Raw genomic sequence first — 19364 nt, 5'->3', positions numbered from 1 at the left:
TGCTACGCGCACGTCCTGCGGCCGCGCAAGCAGTTCCACGAACGCGTGCGGAAGGTGAGGCTGCGGCGGGAACTGCAGACTGAGAGTCGTTTTCGTCTCTCTGTCCCTTTCGCACCCCTGCGGACAGCCCCATGAGTGCGGGACAGACAGAGCGACGAAAACGACTCTCGGAATCAGTCTGCCGAGTAACAGGTGGCGGCCCGGCGGCATGACGGCCTGCAGTGGCCCGGACACGGCAGCTCGTTGTCCCTGGAGACAGATTCTACCCCCTTCCCCGCCCCGCAGTCTGCCACCCCCAGCAAGCCCCTCGCCCGCGCCACTGCCCCGTCAACCAACCCCAACCGTGTCTTTGGCCGCCCCCTCCGCGCAACATTCTCATACCGTAGTTGACGCACGATTCCCCTCGCAGCACTCGAAGTCGAACTCCGAACAAAACCGACACACCACCCCAACCCACCCACCCTACCACCCACCTCACCCACCCCAACCCCTCTCCCGCCACCCTGTCGCTCACTCGATCCCCCTCCTCCTCTGCCTTTTCTATTCGCTGTTTGAATGACAAGGGATTGGCGCCGTGGCGGTGACAGCGCTGCACGGGCCGATCTGCGACACGTGCGGCCATGAGGCCAATAGAGTTGGCGACGCGGCGGCCGCGTTACACTACACGCTCATGGCACACTCGCTACAACGCTCGTGACACTTTGGCGGCGGCCGCCTTACACTACACGCTCATGGCACACTCGCTACAACGCTCGTGACACTTTGGCGGCGGCCGCCTTACACTACACGCTCATGGCACACTCGCTACAACGCTCGTGACACTTTGGCGGCGGCCGCCACAAGTGCCAGGACACGGTGACGACGGCGACGACACGCTCGTGACGACGGCCACGTGACACGTTCGTGACACGATGACGGTGGACGTCACAGCTTCTTGACCACGGCGACGTCGGCCACCTAAGCGATGGAGGGAGGGCCCGGCGCGTTGGCGAGGCTGGCCCTCGCGCTGCGGTGCAACCAGGCGTCCGCGTCAGAGGACGCGGCGGACACCGGGGACCACGCCGAGGACGCCGACGACGCGGCCAAGGAAGAGGGCAGCCCCACGCTGTCCAGGAACGCGCAGAGCAAGCTGCGGCACTGCTCGCGCCACACCAACGCCGGGGAGAACAGGGTACTGCTAAATGTGTGAGAAAAAGTGCGGAAAAGCGTGGCAGGGAACTCCTACTGCGGCCTTTTCCAACTGGAGGCATCGGCGACGAGGACGACGAGGTGGCCGTCAAGGCGGCCACGTCAGCCTAGTGTGGCACGGCCTCCACGGCCTCCAGGGTCTCGTCCCCCGCGGCCCGAGCATGCATGCCCGGCGGCCAGGTCATGCAGGGGGCGTCGGCGGCGCGACCGGCACGCGCGCGGGGGCGTTGGCGACGGGGAGGCGCCGCGGCAGGCGCGATCTCGTGCGCGTCAGCTGACGTCTGAGGGGCGGGGTGGGGCGGCTCGTCGCGTCAATCATGCTGCAGCGGCGGCGGCACCGGGGGGTGCGGAGGTGGCGAGGCAGCGGACTGAGTCGTTTTCGTCGCTCTGTCTCTCTCGCGTCCATACGGGACGCCCCACGAGTGCGAGGGAGACAACGCGACAAAAACGACTCTCGGAAGCAGTCTGCAGGCAGGCCTGTCGTTGAACCGGGGCGTGGAGGTGCCGCCCTGCCTCGGCCCTGCCTCGGGCATGCCTCGGGGCTTCCAGGGCCAGCGGCGCAGCGGCGCCAGCGGTGTCTCCGCCAGCGAGGCAGCCCCAGGGCAGCCCCAGGCAGCCCACCAGCCAGTCTGGCCAGGAGGTTCCCGGCGTCGTGGCGGGTGCCACCAGGGTGCCACTGGTCCACTTCCACGCCCCGGCGGCGATGTCCACGGCAGAGGACCCGCACCGCGCCAACGCCGCGAACCCCGCAGCGGACCTACACGTTTAATTGTCGCAACGCGTCTTGAAGTGCGGCCGCCATGTTCGTGCACGGGCCCAAGGTGGTCCAGCAGGACTCGGAGTCGGAGGAGGAGGAGATCGACGAGGAGCGGCCCGGGGACATGCTCCAGGTTCGAGTCCCACCGTCGGCGGTCGCGGGTTCGAATCCCAGCCAGGGCCGTGCTTTTGCGGCGCCTTTCTTTCGCCCAGTTCATCGGACTTTCTTTCGTGACAGTGAAATAAAACCTTTCAGACAGATTGCTTGATTACATGTGTGTGGAAATGAGAAATTTTTTATATGTCCAAAGAAGTGAGAAAGGTTCCAGGTTCAAGTCGGGACTTTCTGCTACGTCCTTGATCGGTTTGCTGCAACGTTGCTGCATAAATGAGACGCCAAAAATAATTGGTTGACAGTTTCAGTTTAAACTTGCATTTCAAAGTGCGAAAGTGTGGCGGCAGTTCCCTTTTTTGCCCCGAATGTGACATGAGTGAACTTTGTCCGCAGCGGCGACGCGAAGAATGCGAGCGCAAGGCGCGGCGCGGGGAGATGGACCCGCGCCTGGAGTTCACCTTCCAGCTGCTCATCGACGGCACCGGGCTGCCCCGCTCGGAGATCATGGACCACGTCTTCGACGGCAACATGGTGGGTGCCCTGCAGATTGCCATTGCTATAGCTATTGCTGCTGCCAGAGTCCTACTCCAGGCCCGTCCAGGCAGCCAAGGCCGTTTGGCCGGCCAGTGCGCACCGCCACCGTGCATGCCGTCGCGGCGCTCACGAACGGTCCCTCCTCATTCCAGCTGGACGAGATCAACCAGCTCTTCCTGCCGCACATGCGCAACAAGCTGCTGTGGTTCTACCAGGAAGTCGAGGACGGCGAAGGCGGCGGCGACGCGGTGAGTGTTTGGATTCTGAGCAGTGGCGGATCCAGAGGCGGCCTGGGAGGGGGTACTGTTTTGCCTGCCTTGGCTATCCAGGGGTCAAGGGCGCAACTGTCCTTTGGCCCCGCTCTGGATCTTGCTCTCGCGTGGGGTGGGTGTTGACGGTGTGCTGACGGCCACCCGCCGTGTCCGCAGAGCAAGCCCGGCGCGGCGCGAGGCCCGGGGGCGCCGGCGCCGGGGAAGCCCCCCGGAACCACCGCCGTGCACGCCAAGAAGAAGCTGTTCCTCACGGACGGCTGGCAGCTGCCGCTCACCGGCATCTGCATCTACATGTTCAGGCTCAACACCGGCAAGCAGCTGCCTGAGGAGGGCTTCCACAAGGTCAGCCAAATCACATTCAATTTTATTTACTTCGGCGAAAAACGTTCGGAGACATTGTTCAACGAACGTGACGTCATTTTCGTTGGAATGTGAATTCTGTCACACTCGTTTGTACGTGACACGGCCCTTTCATTGCGATGTTACGTTCGTTTGAACGCGAATCACCGACAAATGTGACATCAAACACAAACGAAGGTCCCAAAAGTCACAACCTAACGGACAGGACAGGTCGAACAACGAAAGCGGGTGTGCAGGACCTGTACTGCGGCGTGCTGGACGCGGAGCGGGTGGGCCTGGTCACCTCCGTGGAGCGCATCATGGAGCACGTGTTCATGGAGGCGCTGGCCCACCCGGCGGCCGACATCGAGGAGGACGACAGCAACTGCCCCATGGTGAAGAACCTGCTGCTGCCGGGGCTGCGGTCCTTCTGCAGCGCGCTGCGCGGTGAGTGGCGGGCCAGGAACGATGCTCTGCCGACTAGACGGGCGGTTGCGTGCTGCAAGATTGGCGCGGCCTCGACGGACGGCCCTCAATCGGCAGAGGATCATTCCGGGTCTAGTCTATCACGTTCCTGTTTGGGGAAAAGGGCAAAGTAGCACCTTCTGCCTACTTACAGGGGCAAAGTATGGCCTTTTGCCTATCTTCCAGGCGGTTATCTATCTAGGTGCCGCTGGAGAGGGGAAGGCAGGGAAACCTTCTTTTCCGTTTTTTGTTTGTTTTTAGCCGCGACTTTTATTTCCTACTTGTTGCGCAGTGTGCGAGGAGGTGTGCGACGAGCCCAACATCTTCGACGACGAGAAGACGCTGGTGGCCAACGTGCCCAGCATGGCGGAGGCCCAGGACATCGCCAGCAGGCCGGAGGACGTGGCCGTCCTGGAGGAGCGCGTCAAGGAGTGGATCAAGCGCGTGCAGGAGGTGCGGCGCTTGTTCGGCATCACTTTCCAGCAGCCTGGGGACGAACGCCCACACTGTCTTCCCGCCCTTCTGTCCGCAGCAAGTCCTGATGGAGAGCGAGCAGCTGCGACGGGAGAACGACTCCAGCGGGCCGCAGGACGAGCTGGAGTACTGGAAGAAGCGGGGCGCGCAGTTCTCGCAGATCGTGTCGCAGCTGCAGAGCCCGGAGGCAAGCAGCCTCGCCTTGAGCCTCGCGAACCGCAATCGGTACGCGCGTCGACCAGAGAATCGCAATGTGTCTCGTCTCCTTCTTGCAGGTCCAGATGACGCTGCAGTGCCTGCAGCTGTCCCGCTCCAAGCTGGTCAAGCTGTGGAAGGAGACGGACCGCAAGATCACCTTCTGCTACAACGAGGCGCGCGACAACGCCAAGTTCATCCAGGCCATGGAGAAGTGCTGCCACTCGCTGTACCTGCACGACCCCGTGCGCATGAAGGAGTCCATCCTCAGCCTGCTGCAGACCGTGCGGCTCATCCACAGCGTGTCGCAGTTCTACAACACCTCGGAGCGCACTTCGTCACTCATGGTCAAGGTGGGCAGCAGCAGAGAGCCTGGGCCGCAGGGTGAAAGGTGCCCGGTCCTGGAGGTGTATGCAAATCGTTCAGAATAGAATCTGGGCTGCTTCGATTCCATCCGAAAAAAACAAACCGAAAACGCGTGATATTTTTTCGGATCGAAATTCTTTGGGCCAAACCAACAAGAAGGTGCCCATTCCACCTGCTTTCGGGGAATTCGATTCGATTCAATACTTGATGATTCAATTCGATTCGATTCAATACTTGATGATTTAATTCGATTCAATTCGATAATTGATTCAAATCGTTTCGATTCAATGCAATTCGGTTATTCGACATCCGATTTGATTCGTTATTTGATTCGGTTCGATTCGATTTCATTCAATGCGTCGTGCCCGTCCACGAATGTTTTGCACAGGCTAATGCCCCTCCGAATCACTGTCTCGCAGATCACGAACCAGATGATCGAGACGTGCAAGCAGTACGTGACGTGCCGCGGCCAGGAGTCCATCTGGTCGCAGGACCGCAAGGAGGTCCGCGAGAAGCTGCAGCAGTGCATCCAGCTGAACCGCACCTACCGCAAGACGTACCAGATCGTCAAGAGCCAGCCCTTCCTGCCCAACCAGACCTCCTTCAACTTCTCCGAGAACTACGTCTTCGGCAAGTTCGACACGTTCTGCGACCGCCTGGGCAAGATCATCTGCATGTTCGACCTGGTCGACGACTACAACAGCCTCTTCGAGCGGCGGATGGAAGGTGCGCTGCAGTCGATTATAGCCATGACTTGAGCTAGGCGAAAGAAGACGTAATTGGAATTTTTGAGTTTATTGACATTGTCCTAATTATGCTTTCAGGGTTGCTGCTCGGTGAAGGTAAGTATGAGGAGGCAAACTGCGACACTTAGTTTAAAAATTGGACGCGATCTTCCCTTGACCGCGAACGGCATCCCCTTCGCAGCCCTGGACGACGCCATGAAGACATTCAACGAGGCCAAGGCGGGCGTGACGGGCAAGCAGTACGACTACCTGGACCAGAGGAACTCGGAGTTCGACGACGACTTCCAGCACTTCCTGACCAAGGCCAACGACCTCAAGAGCAACATCGCCACCATCATCGAGCTCAACTTCGCCAGCGTGTGGGAGACGCCGCAGGGCATCCGCTTCCTCGTCCGCTTCGAGAAGGTGAGCGTCCTCAAGTACGCCAATGCTGCCCCAAGTTACCCCGAGTCTTACGCTCCGCCGTGTCCCCTGCACAGGTGAGCACGAAGATCCCGCTGGCGCGGATGGACGAGAAGTACTCACGGGTGCTGCAGTACTGCGAGAAGGAGGTGGAGCACATCCTGCGCCTGTTCCGCCGCCAGAAGGACGACCCGCCGCTGCCCAGGAACTTCCCTCCGATTGCCGGTAAGCCTCGGCGACCCATAGTTGCAACAGGTACTTTTGAGAACAAACAAAAACAACAAAAAACAACAACAAAAACTACAACAAAAAACATCAAAAACAGGGTTTCGAACCATAGACCTCAGGATCACAGGGCGGCGTCTCTACGGCTTCGGCCACTGCAACATTCTGGCTGCGTTCTGTTCGGCAGGCCGCATCAAGTGGGCGCGCTCGCTCAACAGCCACCTGGAGGAGCTGGTGCAGGGCGTGTCGCAGCACCCCGTGCTCAAGACGCTGCACGCCACGGCGGAGCTGGTGCGCAAGTACAACCACGTGTCCAACACGCTGCACAACTACGAGACCGAGATGATCAACGCCTGGCTCAACCACAACGTGAGTACGCCAGAAGTTTCATCGCGTTCCCCACCTGGGATTCCCAGGAGCACCCAAGGGCCACCTCGGCCCCCAGGTACTGCTTTTGACGTGTGTCGCGCGCGGCGTCACAGCGGAGGTGAACTGAAAATGAACTGTGTATCAAGGCTTCCAAATGCATGGGGAAGGTACGCAATGACATTGACGGGCAACCTAACCTAATCCACGTGGACGTAGGTGTGGGTGACGGACGAGTGCCTGACGCGGCACCTGCTGTCGCTGGAGGCGGACCAGAGCGGCCGCCTCACCGTCAACCTGGACCAGCGCATCCCGCTGCTGATCCGTGAGGCCGCCTGCCTGGCCAAGCTGGGCATCGCCATGCCCGTCGTCACCAGCGCGCTGCTGTTCAAGCGCAAGTACTTCACGCTGGTCAAGGACTCGCTGCAGGTGAGGCGCCACAGCCACGGCCTTGATGGTCCAAGGGCCGATCCAGCATGCCGCAAAAGTTGCCAATGGTCGTCCTGACCCTCGTCTTCCCCGCAGTTCCTGGTGCAGCAGTTCCTCCGCACGGTGCAGCGCGTCAAGCTGGAGGTGCGGCCGCTGTTCCTGCCGCAGCTCGTGCGCCTCGTGGCCATGCTGAACCCCGCGCTGCAGACGCTCACGTGGACGGACACGTCCTGGGAGAGCTTCTGCCAGAGCACGGCCGGCGCCATCCACAAGTTCGACGTGCTGGTGACGCGCGTGCACGACGTGTACTCCAACCGCATCCTGCAGGTGCTCACGTCCATGCAGAAGGTGACACTGCAGGCGCTGCCCGACGCCGACCCCTGGAGCGTCGAGGAGTTCCTGGAGAAGACCGAGGACACGTGCAGGCAGGCCGCCGCGGTGAGTGCTGCAGCCGCGCACAGCCGCGGCAGACTGACTGCGAGAGTCGTTTTCGTCGCTCTGTCTCTCTCGCACTGACACCGGACTTCCTATTGGTGCGAGAGAGACAGAGCGACGAAACGACTCTCGGAATCAGTCTGCAGCGCACATGCCGACGCGTTTCTGCGCCGAGAGGAAGCCGAGGGCGGGTGGTTGCGCCCTCCCCTCCCCCCGGAACTATGAGGGGGGGGGGGGAGGGGGAGCAGACGCCCGCCCCGGGCAAAGGGTTCAAGCCTCGCGGCGCGCATCCCCGTGCGCCCCGCCGCGCCGCGCCGCGCTGCACCACACCATGCACCCGATATTTATTACAGGAACTGCATCGTAAAAGCTTGATGGTGGAGGAGGCCGTGGAGGAGGTCCTGGAGCTGGTGCGCAAGGCGGCGCGCGAGTTCCGCACGGACAACGACGAGTTCGAGTTCATGATGGAGGGTACGTGAGCGGAACGCAAGGCGTGTCAACCGAAAGTAGCCGGTTTTGCACCCATCGACCCGGAGCTAGGTCACTCACAAGGTCATGGAGTCATTCATTGACAAGGTCGTGGAGCCATTCATTGATTAGGTCATTGGAGTCATTCATTGACAAGGTCATGGAGTCTGGCAAGGTCATTGATTCATTCATTGACAATGTCATTGGTTCTTTCATTGACGAGGTGATTGATATTCATAAACACCGTCATTGATTCATTCATCAACACCGTCATTGATTCATTCATGAACGCCGGCATTGATTCATTTTTTGACAAGGTCATGGAGTCAGCGCCAAGGTCACCGAATGAAAATATGACGTGTTTGGCCGCAGAGCCCGCCAACACGGGGCCCATCAACCCGTCGCCGGCGGCGCTGCAGCAACAGCAGCAGCAGGACTGGAGCGTGGTGTGGCAGTGCTTCGACGAGCCGCACACCCTGCTCGCCATCAACGGCGGCCTGCCCAAGGGCATGCAGGACATGGTGCGCAACGCGGTGGCCGAGATGCGGCGCTACTACAGCCGCAAGGTGGTGGACGTGCTCATCCGGGTCACCCGCCAGTCCGTGGACGCCATGCGGAAGCGGTTCAGCACCGAGAAAGGTAACCCTGTTGTTTATTTTTCTGTTGTTTTGTTTGTTATTGTTAGCCGTTGTTTTGTTTGTTGTGGTTGGTTGGATTTGTTTTGTTTGTTGTTGTTGTATTGCCTGTTGTTGTTTTGTTTGTTGTTGTATTACCTGCAGTTGTTTTGTTTGTTGTGGTTGGTTGTTTTAGTTTTGTTTGTTGTTGTATTGCCTGTCGTTGTTTTCTGTTGTTTTGGTTGTTGTATTGCTTGTTGTTGTTGTTGTTTGCTGTTTTGGTTGTTGTTGTTTGAGGACGCGTACATTTTGATGTGCTGCAGGCATGACGGTGCGGCCCGTGTTCCTGCTGCACGCCACCCTCATGATCCCCAAGGTGACCATCAAGCCCAGCATCGAGGACGTGCAGGAGGCGCTGGTGTCGGCGGGGAAGTACATGACCAACGTGTCCAAGGGCGTGGGCCAGTGGACGGGCGGCAAGGAGAAGCAGGTGGGCCGCACCGCGCTAAAGGGGCTTGCAATCAATTTTTTTCCAATTTTCTCCCCACATCTTTTTTGGACCCCCCGGTCGATTTCCGACAGTTTTTCTCTTCTATTTACTCTCTTTTTATTCTCACCTTCGCCTTGTCCATTGCAGCTTGCATTCCTCTTGACTCGGTCCGTTGTCGCTCGGAGCGTATTGTACATAAGTCTGTTGACAGCTTTTATACTTTTGGACGCCACTCCGATGCTTCCGAGGAGGCTTCGACGGTGAGGCCTCGGCCTAGGGCGGATCCAGAGACAGGTTCAGGGGGGGGGGGGATTTACGGACGGCCTGTCCACGCTCTGCAGTGCAAGCTTAGCAGTGCCCGGCCCGAAATGGCAGACAAATTGTAGTCGAGCCTCTCAAGTTCCAGCTCAAGATGTCACAAGAGTGTCCTACCCACAGGAGCAAAGTGCGCTGGTTTGCCTAGCTCAGGCAGGCTCTAGCCCCTGGATCCGCGCCTGGGCTGACCGGCGTGCCTCGCTCGCCTCGTACCGTTTGCAGGGCAGGCTCTCGTCCACGACCCGCCTCTATATCCAGATGGGCGACCCGTCGGCCAGCAAGGGCTTCCCCGCGGGCTACCATGCCTTTCGCAGCGCCATGGCCTCGGCCGGCGGCCGCCAACGCCCCCGGGGCCGGCCATGTTCGTACCCATACCGACCAACAACTAGGCTAGCTTGTCGGCACCCAGAACCGCCTGCGCTACCTAAAGCCCTCAGCGTTCACCCCCAGGACGGCGGCGAACCACTTTCCGGGTGTCAGAAAAAAACAACTGAGAAGTTGAACCCTTGCGGTGACACTGAGGTTAAACAAAACGGAATAATGCGGCATGGAACCCGACGCAAACGCCACCCCTTCCTGCCAAGCGGCGCCAAGGCCATGTAGTGCCCCGCGGGTACTTCCTTTGCGGACCGTACCGTTGCCAGGACGGCGCACCACTCTAACCAGAGGACGGCCGAGGATGACAGACCAGGACCTGCCAGGACCTTCTGATAAATAAAGAGTAACGATAGTAAACGTAGAGCTGCCTTTCTTGTCTGACATATTGCTCCCCGTTCTCCTCTCCCCTCTCCCTCCCTCCCTTCCTCGATCCCTCCCTCCGCCCGCCCCTCTTTGTCCCGCTTGCCTTTTCCGTGCTCGTTTCGTGTCGCTTTTGTGTTTGTCTGTTTGCTTTTTGCCTGTTTGCCTGTTGCATTTTGCCTGTTTCCCTGCATGCCCTTTTGCTTGCCCACCCTGCCTGGGCTTGAACCCGCGGCCCCCGCATGCGGCATGCCGCCCTGTGATGTGTCGCTTACTGTGATGTTGTCGTCCCTGTGTCTGTGTCGTCGTCGTGCGCCCGTCCGCCTCCGCCTGTGTGTGCCTGACCTCCACCATACGACCTCGACCGAACGCCACCACTCCACCATTCGAACTCCACCCGCCATTCGACCTTCATCCGCCATTCGACCTCCTACCGCCATTCGACCTTCATCCGCTTTTCGACCTCCTACCGCCATTCGACCTTCATCCGCCATTCGACCTCCATCCGCCATTCGACCTCCATCTGCCATTTGACCTCCATCCGCCATTCGACCTCCACCCGCCATTCGACCTCCATCCGCCATTTGACCTCCATCCGCCATTCGACCTCCATCTGCCATTTGACCTCCATCCGCCATTTGACCTCCATCCGCCATGCGACCTCCATGACACGACCCCCACCCCACGACCTCCATCCACCACACGACCTCCACCACGCCCCTCACCGCCTCCACCCCGCCGTCGTCGTGGCGCCCCGCTTGCCGCCCCTCCCCTCCCCCCGCCCCTTTCCCTTGCCGTACGCAGCGCACGGGGTGGCGGAGGCTGGCGGCGTGCCAGACCAAGATCGCGGCTGACGTGGTGTCGCGCCTGGAGCAGGGCGCCGCGGCCGCCGCCGACAAGGACGAGGACCCCAAGGTGCGGCGCCGGCGCCTGTACCGCCTCGCCTCCGAGGAGCGGCCTAAGTTCCCGCAGATGCCGCGCAACTTCTACTCGCACGTCATGGAGAACAAGGAGGTCGTCAAGACGCTGTCCCTGCTGTCCACCTGCACGCAAGAGATCCGCGTGGTGAGTGAACCGGACCGCGCGCTCGCTGTGTCTCTGTCGCACTCATGGAGCACTCCATACTGCGCCATGGTGCGAGAGAGACAGAGCGACGAACCGTTCTTCTGAATCGCTCGACGGGTTCTCTTCGACAATGCAAAGGGTTTATCGCCAAATTTCTCTGGTATTATCGGGGAAGGGGGGAGGGGGGTAGCGTCTTTATCCGCGCACCTGAAAGGACCCGGTCTGACTGGATTTGCAGGAGCTCAAGGGCTTCATCGACCACTGGGCGCCCTACAAGTTCCTGTGGCGGGGCGCGCAGAACCGCAAGGACATGCTAAAGCTGGGCCTCACCGACCTGGAGGGCATGCTGCGGCGCCACGGCGAGCTGGAGGCGGACCTCGCCACCGAGCCCGACATGTACTACTTCAGCTGCCTTGCCATTTCCACCGGTAAGGACCGCCCAAACGTCCTGGAACACCGCGACACTGCAGCACTCCATTATCGCACAGTGGCCCAGAAGACTGGCGAAGGCGACTAAAATCGGAGACACGTTTTGAGCTCCAGAGTCGCTGAACAGGACTCGAACCTAACGTGTGACCCCACCAATGGATTTCTCGTTCGTAGAGCACACCATTGGTAGGGGTCACACGTTCGGTTCGAGTCCCATGCAGCGACTCTAAAGCTGAAAGCCCGTCGAGAATTCTGGCCGCCTCCATCGCTTCGCCAACGTATCTCTTTCCATTCCCCAGAGCGGCTCAAGTTCGGCCTGCTGACCGAGGTCAAGTCGTGCACGTACCGCATCGGGCAGGTGCTCAAGAAGAAGTACCACCGCGAGATGGACTACGTGTACGCCGTCATGAACGAGATGGAGCGCAAGCTGGAGCGCCAGATCCGCGACCTGGACGACGTGCGCCTCGTCATGGAGACCCTCAAGAAGATCCGCGACCAGGAGGTGGACATGGAGCTGCGCATCGACCCCATCGAGGAGGCCTTCAACGTCATCACGAGGTAGATGGTGGTGATGATGCACTGGTGGTGCACTGGTGGTGGTGCACTGGTGGTGGTGCACTCTGGTGGTGGTGCACTCTGGTGGTGCACACTGTATAACCCTTCTGGATTCGGCCGCGCTTGACGCCATGCTCGCTGCTGCAGGTACGACCTGCCGGTGGACCGCGAGGACCTGGAGCAGGTGGACAGCCTCCGCTACACGTGGCAGCGGCTGCAGGGTCGCGCGCTCGACGTGACGGTCACGCTGCTCAACATGCAGCCCGCCTTCCAGGACGACCTGCGCCGCAACCTGGAGCGCTTCCGGCAGGACAACGTGGACTACTGCCACGAGTACCGCACCTCGGGGCCCATGATGCCCGGCCTCACGCCCCGCGAGGCCTCGGACCGACTCATCCTGTTCCAGGTGCGTCCATGCTCTGAAGAAAGCAAGCTGAGCAAAGCTTAGGGGCAAGGGGAAAACGAGGGTGCAAAGTATGGCTTTTGCCTACCTCTCAGGCGGTTGTCTATGTGCCATTGCACGCCACTTCCTGTATCCGCGCCCGCGCACAGTGGGCCATAGGAGACTGGTGGAGACTTGGTGCCGCGCCTGACTCTGAGTGCTTGCCTCCCCGCAGAACCGCTTCGACGGCATGTGGCGCAAGCTGCAGGCGTACCAGAGCGGCGAGGAGCTGTTCGGCCTCGCCATCACGGACTACCCCGAGCTGGCGCAGATCCGCAAGGAGCTGAACCTGCTGCAGAAGCTGTACAAGCTGTACAACGACGTGATCGACCGCGTGTCCTCGTACTACGACATCCCCTGGGGCGAGGTCAACATCGAGGAGATCAACAACGAGCTCATGGAGTTCCAGAACCGGTGCCGGAAGCTGCCCAAGGGGCTCAAGGAGTGGCCCGCCTTCCACGCGCTCAAGCGCACCATCGACGACTTCAACGACATGTGCCCGCTCCTGGAGCTCATGGCCAACAAGGCCATGAAGCCGCGCCACTGGCAGCGCATCATGGAGGTCACCAGCTACACCTTCGAGCTGGAGAACGAGGGCTTCTGCCTCAAGGACATCCTGGAGGCGCCGCTGCTCAAGTACAAGGAGGACATCGAGGTCAGGGTCAACCCGTAGATACTCTGCAAACTGTACAGAGTGCTCAGTACACTCTATTTGGAGTGTACTCATGAGCACACTCCTGTGAGAGTGTGCTCAGCTGAGTACACTCTAACGAGAGAGTGCTTAGCTGAGTACACTCTAACGAAAGTGTGCTTAGCTGAGTACACTCTAACGAGAGTGTGCTTAAGTCTGCACAATTCATGCAGCTGAGTACACGTTCGTGGGAGTGTACTCGTGAGTACACGCTGAAGAGAGTGTACTCATGAGTACACGCTAAAGATAGTGTACTCATGAGTACACTCTAAAGAGAGTGTACTGAGTACACTTTTGAGTTTGCAGAGTACTGCGAGGAGCGCCTCACTTCCAGTGGGTGGCTGGGTGAATTTACCACGTGTTTTGCTGGCTTTTTATGTGACTAGGCTGTGTCTAGGCCAGTGGTTCTCAACCTTAGGGTCGCGACCCCAAGCGGGGTCGCGAAATTTTTTTAAGGGGTCGCGGCGATGCTGGGGTCGTGTTTTAGGCTGATTTTAAGCAGCCACTGCGTCTGATCCGAGGCGGGCATTTTGCTCCCTCAACGGGCAGTTGGTCTTTGGACCTTCCTTTAGCATGCCTTTGTTACGGAGTGCAATTATCAGTCTTAGTTTGGGAGCAGTATTGTCTCAAAGTTGGCCGAAACGCTCAGAAATGTCTATGAAAAATCGTGTTTTGGGCCGATTTTAAGCAGCCACTGCGTCTGATCCGAGGCGGGCATTTTGCTCCCTCAACGGGCAGTTGGTCTTTGGACCTTCCTTTAGCATGCCTTTGTTACGGAGTGCAATTATCAGTCTTAGTTTGGGAGCAGTACTGTCTCAAAGTTGGCCGAAACGCTCAGAAATGTCTATGAAAAATCGTGTTTTGGGCCGATTTTAAGCAGCCACTGCGTCTGATCCAAGGCGGGCATTTTGCTCCCTCAACGGGCAGTTGGTCTTTGGACCTTCCTTTAGCATGCCTTTGTTACGGAGTGCGATTATCAGTCTTAGTTTGGGAGCAGTATTGTCTCAAAGTTGACCAAAATAGTCACAACGGTGTTTCAAAGACACTTGCGACCGTTTTGATCGACTTTGAGACAATACTGCTCCCAAACTAAGACTGATAATCGCACTCCGTAACAAAGGCATGCTAAAGGAAGGTCCAAAGACCAATTGTCCATTGAGGGAGCAAAATGCCCGCCTTGGATCAGACGCTGTGGCTGCTTAAAATCGGCCCAAAACACGATTTTTCATGGACATTTCTGAGCGTTTCGGCCAACTTTGAGACAATACTGCTCCCAAACTAAGACTGATAATTGCACTCCGTAAGAAAGGCATGCTAAAGGAAGGTCCAAAGACCAACTGCCCGTTGAGGGAGCAAAATGCCCGCCTCGGATCAGACGCAGTGGCTGCTTAAAATCGGCCCAAAACACGATTTTTCAAAGACACTGCTGACCGTTTCGGCCAACTTTGAGACAATACTGCTCCCTAACTAAGACTGATAATTGCACTCCGTAACAAAGGCATGCTATAGGAAGGTCCAAAGACCAGTTGCCCGTTGAGGGAGCAAAATGCCCGCCTCGGATCAGACGCCGTGGCATGTTAAAGGAGGGGTCCCGTGGGGTCGCGAAATTTTTCCTGGGGGTCGCGGAAATTTTTGGCTTTAAATTTGGGGTCGCGAGCCGAGAAAGGTTAAGAACCGCTGGTCTAGGCAGTTACTGGACTGGAGTTAGGGCAGTACACTGGCTGGACGAAGTGAGGCGCCCCTCGAGACCAAACGTAATATCGCTTTAAAACGAACGTGACAACATTCCGATTGTAACGATTATGACATCACACTCGTTGACCAAACAATGCGTTCCGCGTCTCTGAACGACCGCTCGGCCGTTTCCGCTTCCAGGACATCTGCATCTCGGCGATGAAGGAGAAGGACATCGAGGCCAAGCTGCGGCAGGTGACCAACGAGTGGTCCGTGCACGAGCTCACCTTCATGACGTTCAACAACCGCGGCGAGCTGCTGCTGCGGGGTGACACCACGGCCGAGACCATCGGCCAGCTCGAGGACAGCCTCATGGTGCTGGGCTCGCTGCTGTCCAACAGGTGCGTCAGGGGTGGATCCAGAGCCGGCCTCAGGGGGTAAAGTACCGCCACTGGGGGCACGACGCACCCCTAACTCTGGCCGCGCTTTGCAGATACAACGCGCCCTTCCGCAAGCAGATCCAGCAGTGGGTCTTCGACCTGTCCAACACGAACGAGATCCTGGAGCGGTGGCTGCTGGTGCAGAACATGTGGGTGTACCTGGAGGCCGTGTTCGTGGGCGGCGACATCGCCAAGCAGCTGCCCAAGGAGGCCAAGCGCTTCAGCAAGATCGACAAGTCGTGGCAGAAGATCATGCAACGCGCGCACGAGACGCCCGGCGTGGTGTCGTGCTGCGTGGGCGATGACATGCTGAAGCAGCTGCTGCCGCACCTGCAGGAGCAGCTCGAGCTGTGCCAGAAGTCGCTGAGCGGCTACCTGGAGAAGAAGCGCATGATGTTCCCGCGCTTCTTCTTCGTCTCGGACCCCGCGCTGCTGGAGATCCTGGGCCAGGCCTCGGACTCGCACACCATCCAGAACCACCTGTTGTCCATCTTCGACAACACGCGCTTCGTCAAGTTCCACGACATCGAGTACAACAAGATGACGGCCGTCATCTCGTCCGAGGGCGAGTGCATCCAGCTGGAGCGCGCCGTGCGCGCCGAGGGCAGCGTGGAGACGTGGCTCACGTGCCTGCTGCAGACCAGCCAGCTGTCCCTGCACTCCATCATCCGCCTCGCCTTCACCATGGTCAACGACCCCAACTTCAACCTGCTGGGCTTCCTGGACAAGATGCCGGCGCAGGTAGGATACGCACTTGCAAGATCTTACTGAGCTTGTTCGTCACTGCACTAACACCTCGCCGTCGTCGCAGGTCGGCATCCTGGGCATCCAGATGATCTGGACGCGCGAGGCGGAGCTGGCGCTGATGCAGGCGCGGCAGGACAAGAAGGTCATGGCGGACACCAACAACCGCTTCCTGGAGCTGCTCAACACCCTCATCGACCAGACGACGCGTGACCTGACGCGCATCGAGCGCACCAAGTTCGAGACCCTCATCACCATCCACGTGCACCAGAGGGACATCTTCGACATCCTGGTGAGTCGCCTTCCGACAGGGAGCGATCGATCGATCCGTTTGGCTGGTCTTCCCTTAAATGGCCCCTGCCCCCGCCCCGCAGTGCCGCATGAACGTGCGTCACGCCAACGACTTCGAGTGGCTGAAGCAGTGCCGCTTCTACTTCAAGGAGGACCTCGACAAGACGCTCATCGCCATCACGGACGTGACCTTCAGCTACCAGAACGAGTACCTGGGCTGCACGGAGAGGCTCGTCATTACGCCACTCACCGACAGGTACGCCGAGGGCTCGGCGAAAGTCCGACTTGCGATGTCGAGTATTGTTCGGGTATTCTCCGGGTATTCTTCGATTTACTCGGAACGTATCGAAGAATATCGAGTCATATCGAAGAATGTTGTTGGATGTGTTTTTGAGGAAGTCGAGATCGATAATTGTCGCTATAGATCGACATATCGATGTATCGACCGCGGTAGGCAAATACTTCTTCTTTTCTCCTGTAAGTCGGCAAGAGGCAATCGGTGCCTGTCCTGTCGCAGGTGCTACATCACGCTGGCGCAGGCGCTGGCCATGAGCATGGGCGGCGCGCCGTGCGGCCCGGCCGGCACGGGCAAGACGGAGACGGTCAAGGACATGGGCAAGACGCTGGCCAAGTACGTGGTGGTGTTCAACTGCTCGGACCAGATGGACTACCGCGGCCTGGGCCGCATCTACAAGGGGCTGGCGCAGTCCGGGTCCTGGGGCTGCTTCGACGAGTTCAACCGCATCGAGCTGCCCGTGCTGTCCGTGGCCGCGCAGCAGGTGGCCGTCGTGCTCGCCTCCAAGAAGGAGAAGAAGAAGTCGTTCGTCTTCACCGACGGCGACCTCATCGACCTCAACCCCGAGTTCGGCATCTTCATCACCATGGTGGGGGCAGCGCGGTCACATTGTGGCACACTGTGCGCTGACTCTGCGTGAAATTCAACTCTCTCTCTCTCGCCGTAGAACCCCGGGTACGCGGGGCGCAAGGAGCTGCCCGAGAACCTCAAGATCCAGTTCCGCACGGTGGCCATGATGGTGCCGGACCGGCAGATCATCATCCGCGTCAAGCTGGCGTCGTGCGGCTTCCTGGAGAACATCACGCTGGCGCGCAAGTTCTACACGCTGTACAAGCTGTGCGAGGAGCAGCTCACCAAGCAGGTGCACTACGACTTCGGGCTGCGCAACATCCTGTCCGTGCTGCGCACGCTGGGCGCCGCCAAGCGCGTCAACAGCAAGGACACGGAGAGCACCATCGTGATGCGCGTGCTGCGCGACATGAACCTCTCCAAGCTCATCGGTGCGTCGCGTCCGAGGGTCACCGACGACACTCCGACCTAACTGGAAGGACCCTGCCGCCTCACAGTGGGCCAGAGGACCGGTGGAGGCGGCCAAAATTCTGGACGCGTTTTGAGCTCCAGAAGTCGCTAAATGGGACTCGAAACGAACGCGTGGCACCTCCAATAGATTCCTCGTTCAGAGAGCAATTCATTGGTGGGGTCACATGTTCGGTTCGAGTCCCGTTTAGCGACTCTGGAGCTCAAAACGCGTCTGGAATTATGGCCGCCTCCACCGGTCTTCTGGCCCACAGTGCGCCTTGGCCACCATTGCCGTGGCCCTCGACCGCGAGAACCCGGAGCTCTCTCCAGTTCGGTCGGAGTGTACATTGGACTTCTCCGTGGAAATGCGACTGACACTCTTTCCGCCCGCAGACGAGGACGAGCCGCTCTTCATGTCGCTGGTGGCGGACTTGTTCCCGAACCAGGCGCTGGAGAAGACGGCCTACCAGGACCTGGAGGAGGCCATCGAGGACCAGGTGAACCAGATGGGGCTCATCTACCACCCGCCCTGGGTGCTCAAGCTGATCCAGCTGTACGAGACGCAGCGCGTGCGCCACGGCATCATGACGCTGGGCCCGCCCGGCGCCGGCAAGAGCACCTGCATCCACACGCTCATGAGGGCGCTGAGCGCGCTGGGCGAGGCGCACCGCGAGATGCGCATGAACCCCAAGGCCATCACGGCGGCGCAGATGTTCGGCCGCCTCGACGTCGCCACCAACGACTGGACGGACGGCATCTTCTCGGCGCTCTGGAGGAAGACGCTCAAGTGCAAGAAGGGTGAGTTGTGTTGTCAGGGCAAAATAGGCATTTTCATCACTTTCAAATAATGATAATTTCGTCACAAATTTGGTGACCATTTCATTACAAGTTGACAATTTCATCGCAAGCTGACAATTTGATCACAAGTTGACAATTTCACTACAATTAATGATGTTTTCGTCACAAATAGATGACATTTTCGCCGGAGCTCTGCACAAGAGTATGGCAACTACTCATAAATTTTGTTTTAATAAAATTATTGGAAGGAAAATTCGCATTAAAACTTTCGCCAAGTGTGAACTTAAATTTTTCCCAGTGTACCAGCTTTACTGTGGGCGTGTGGGAGACGTCCGTATACAACGTGACGCTTTTCCGGTGCAGGCGACCACGTGTGGATGGTGCTGGACGGTCCGGTGGACAGCATCTGGATCGAGAACCTCAACTCGGTGCTGGACGACAACAAGACGCTGACGCTGGCCAACGGCGACCGGCTGTCCATGGCGCCGACCTGCAAGATCATCTTCGAGCCGCACAACATCGACAACGCCTCCCCCGCCACCGTGTCGCGCAACGGCATGGTGTACATGAGCTCCTCGGGGCTGGACTGGAAGCCCGTGGCCGAGGCGTGGCTGCGCAAGCGGAGCACGCGCGAGAACGAGGTGTTCATGAACCTGTTCCACGTGTCCTTCGAGGAGCTGTACACGTGGGGCACGCAGAACGTGGTGTTCACCATGAAGGTGCTGCAGTGCAACGTGGTGCTCCAGGTACGACTTTTACCAATTTTTGGGTTGCTTTGTGCTGTGCCCCGAATCCCGATGATTTTTGGAGGCCTAAGTCGGGTCATAGGTTTTGGTAGTGCACACGGCTAAAACAACGTCCGGGTTTCCCAGCCGCACCCTGGGAAAAATGCCCTGTTTTTCCAGGGTGCGCCTGGGAAACCCGGACGTTGTTTTTGCCGTGTACGCCCTCTGCACGCGTGAACCAGCCAGCAGCTAACCGCCCCTCC

General features: G+C 59.0%; 1 protein-coding gene across 1 annotated transcript in view; it reads left to right on the top strand.

The window, feature by feature from the left end:
- Positions 1–1943: 1943 nt before the first annotated feature.
- Positions 1944–19364, top strand: part of LOC117653545 (dynein heavy chain 5, axonemal) — a 28642-nt gene continuing 11221 nt past the window's right edge. The window contains exons 1-31 of the mRNA XM_034399304.1: positions 1944–2078; positions 2453–2590; positions 2746–2841; positions 3022–3207; positions 3462–3651; positions 3962–4122; positions 4202–4330; positions 4419–4691; positions 5124–5430; positions 5529–5546; positions 5632–5855; positions 5930–6077; positions 6265–6446; positions 6663–6872; positions 6969–7310; positions 7661–7778; positions 8148–8414; positions 8713–8879; positions 10737–10997; positions 11236–11425; positions 11726–11984; positions 12129–12387; positions 12599–13078; positions 14990–15189; positions 15282–15969; positions 16040–16264; positions 16347–16519; positions 16781–17147; positions 17226–17559; positions 17972–18376; positions 18740–19122. Of these exons, the coding sequence (XP_034255195.1) occupies positions 1989–2078; positions 2453–2590; positions 2746–2841; positions 3022–3207; positions 3462–3651; positions 3962–4122; positions 4202–4330; positions 4419–4691; positions 5124–5430; positions 5529–5546; positions 5632–5855; positions 5930–6077; positions 6265–6446; positions 6663–6872; positions 6969–7310; positions 7661–7778; positions 8148–8414; positions 8713–8879; positions 10737–10997; positions 11236–11425; positions 11726–11984; positions 12129–12387; positions 12599–13078; positions 14990–15189; positions 15282–15969; positions 16040–16264; positions 16347–16519; positions 16781–17147; positions 17226–17559; positions 17972–18376; positions 18740–19122 (7470 nt within the window). The 5' untranslated portion in view covers positions 1944–1988. The remainder of the gene's footprint in view (positions 2079–2452; positions 2591–2745; positions 2842–3021; positions 3208–3461; positions 3652–3961; positions 4123–4201; positions 4331–4418; positions 4692–5123; positions 5431–5528; positions 5547–5631; positions 5856–5929; positions 6078–6264; positions 6447–6662; positions 6873–6968; positions 7311–7660; positions 7779–8147; positions 8415–8712; positions 8880–10736; positions 10998–11235; positions 11426–11725; positions 11985–12128; positions 12388–12598; positions 13079–14989; positions 15190–15281; positions 15970–16039; positions 16265–16346; positions 16520–16780; positions 17148–17225; positions 17560–17971; positions 18377–18739; positions 19123–19364) is intronic.

This window comes from Thrips palmi, unplaced genomic scaffold (assembly GCF_012932325.1).
Source record: "Thrips palmi isolate BJ-2018 unplaced genomic scaffold, TpBJ-2018v1 HiC_scaffold_8, whole genome shotgun sequence".
Lineage (NCBI taxonomy): Eukaryota > Metazoa > Arthropoda > Insecta > Thysanoptera > Thripidae > Thrips > Thrips palmi.
This window is presented reverse-complemented; position numbering and strand designations above follow the sequence as displayed.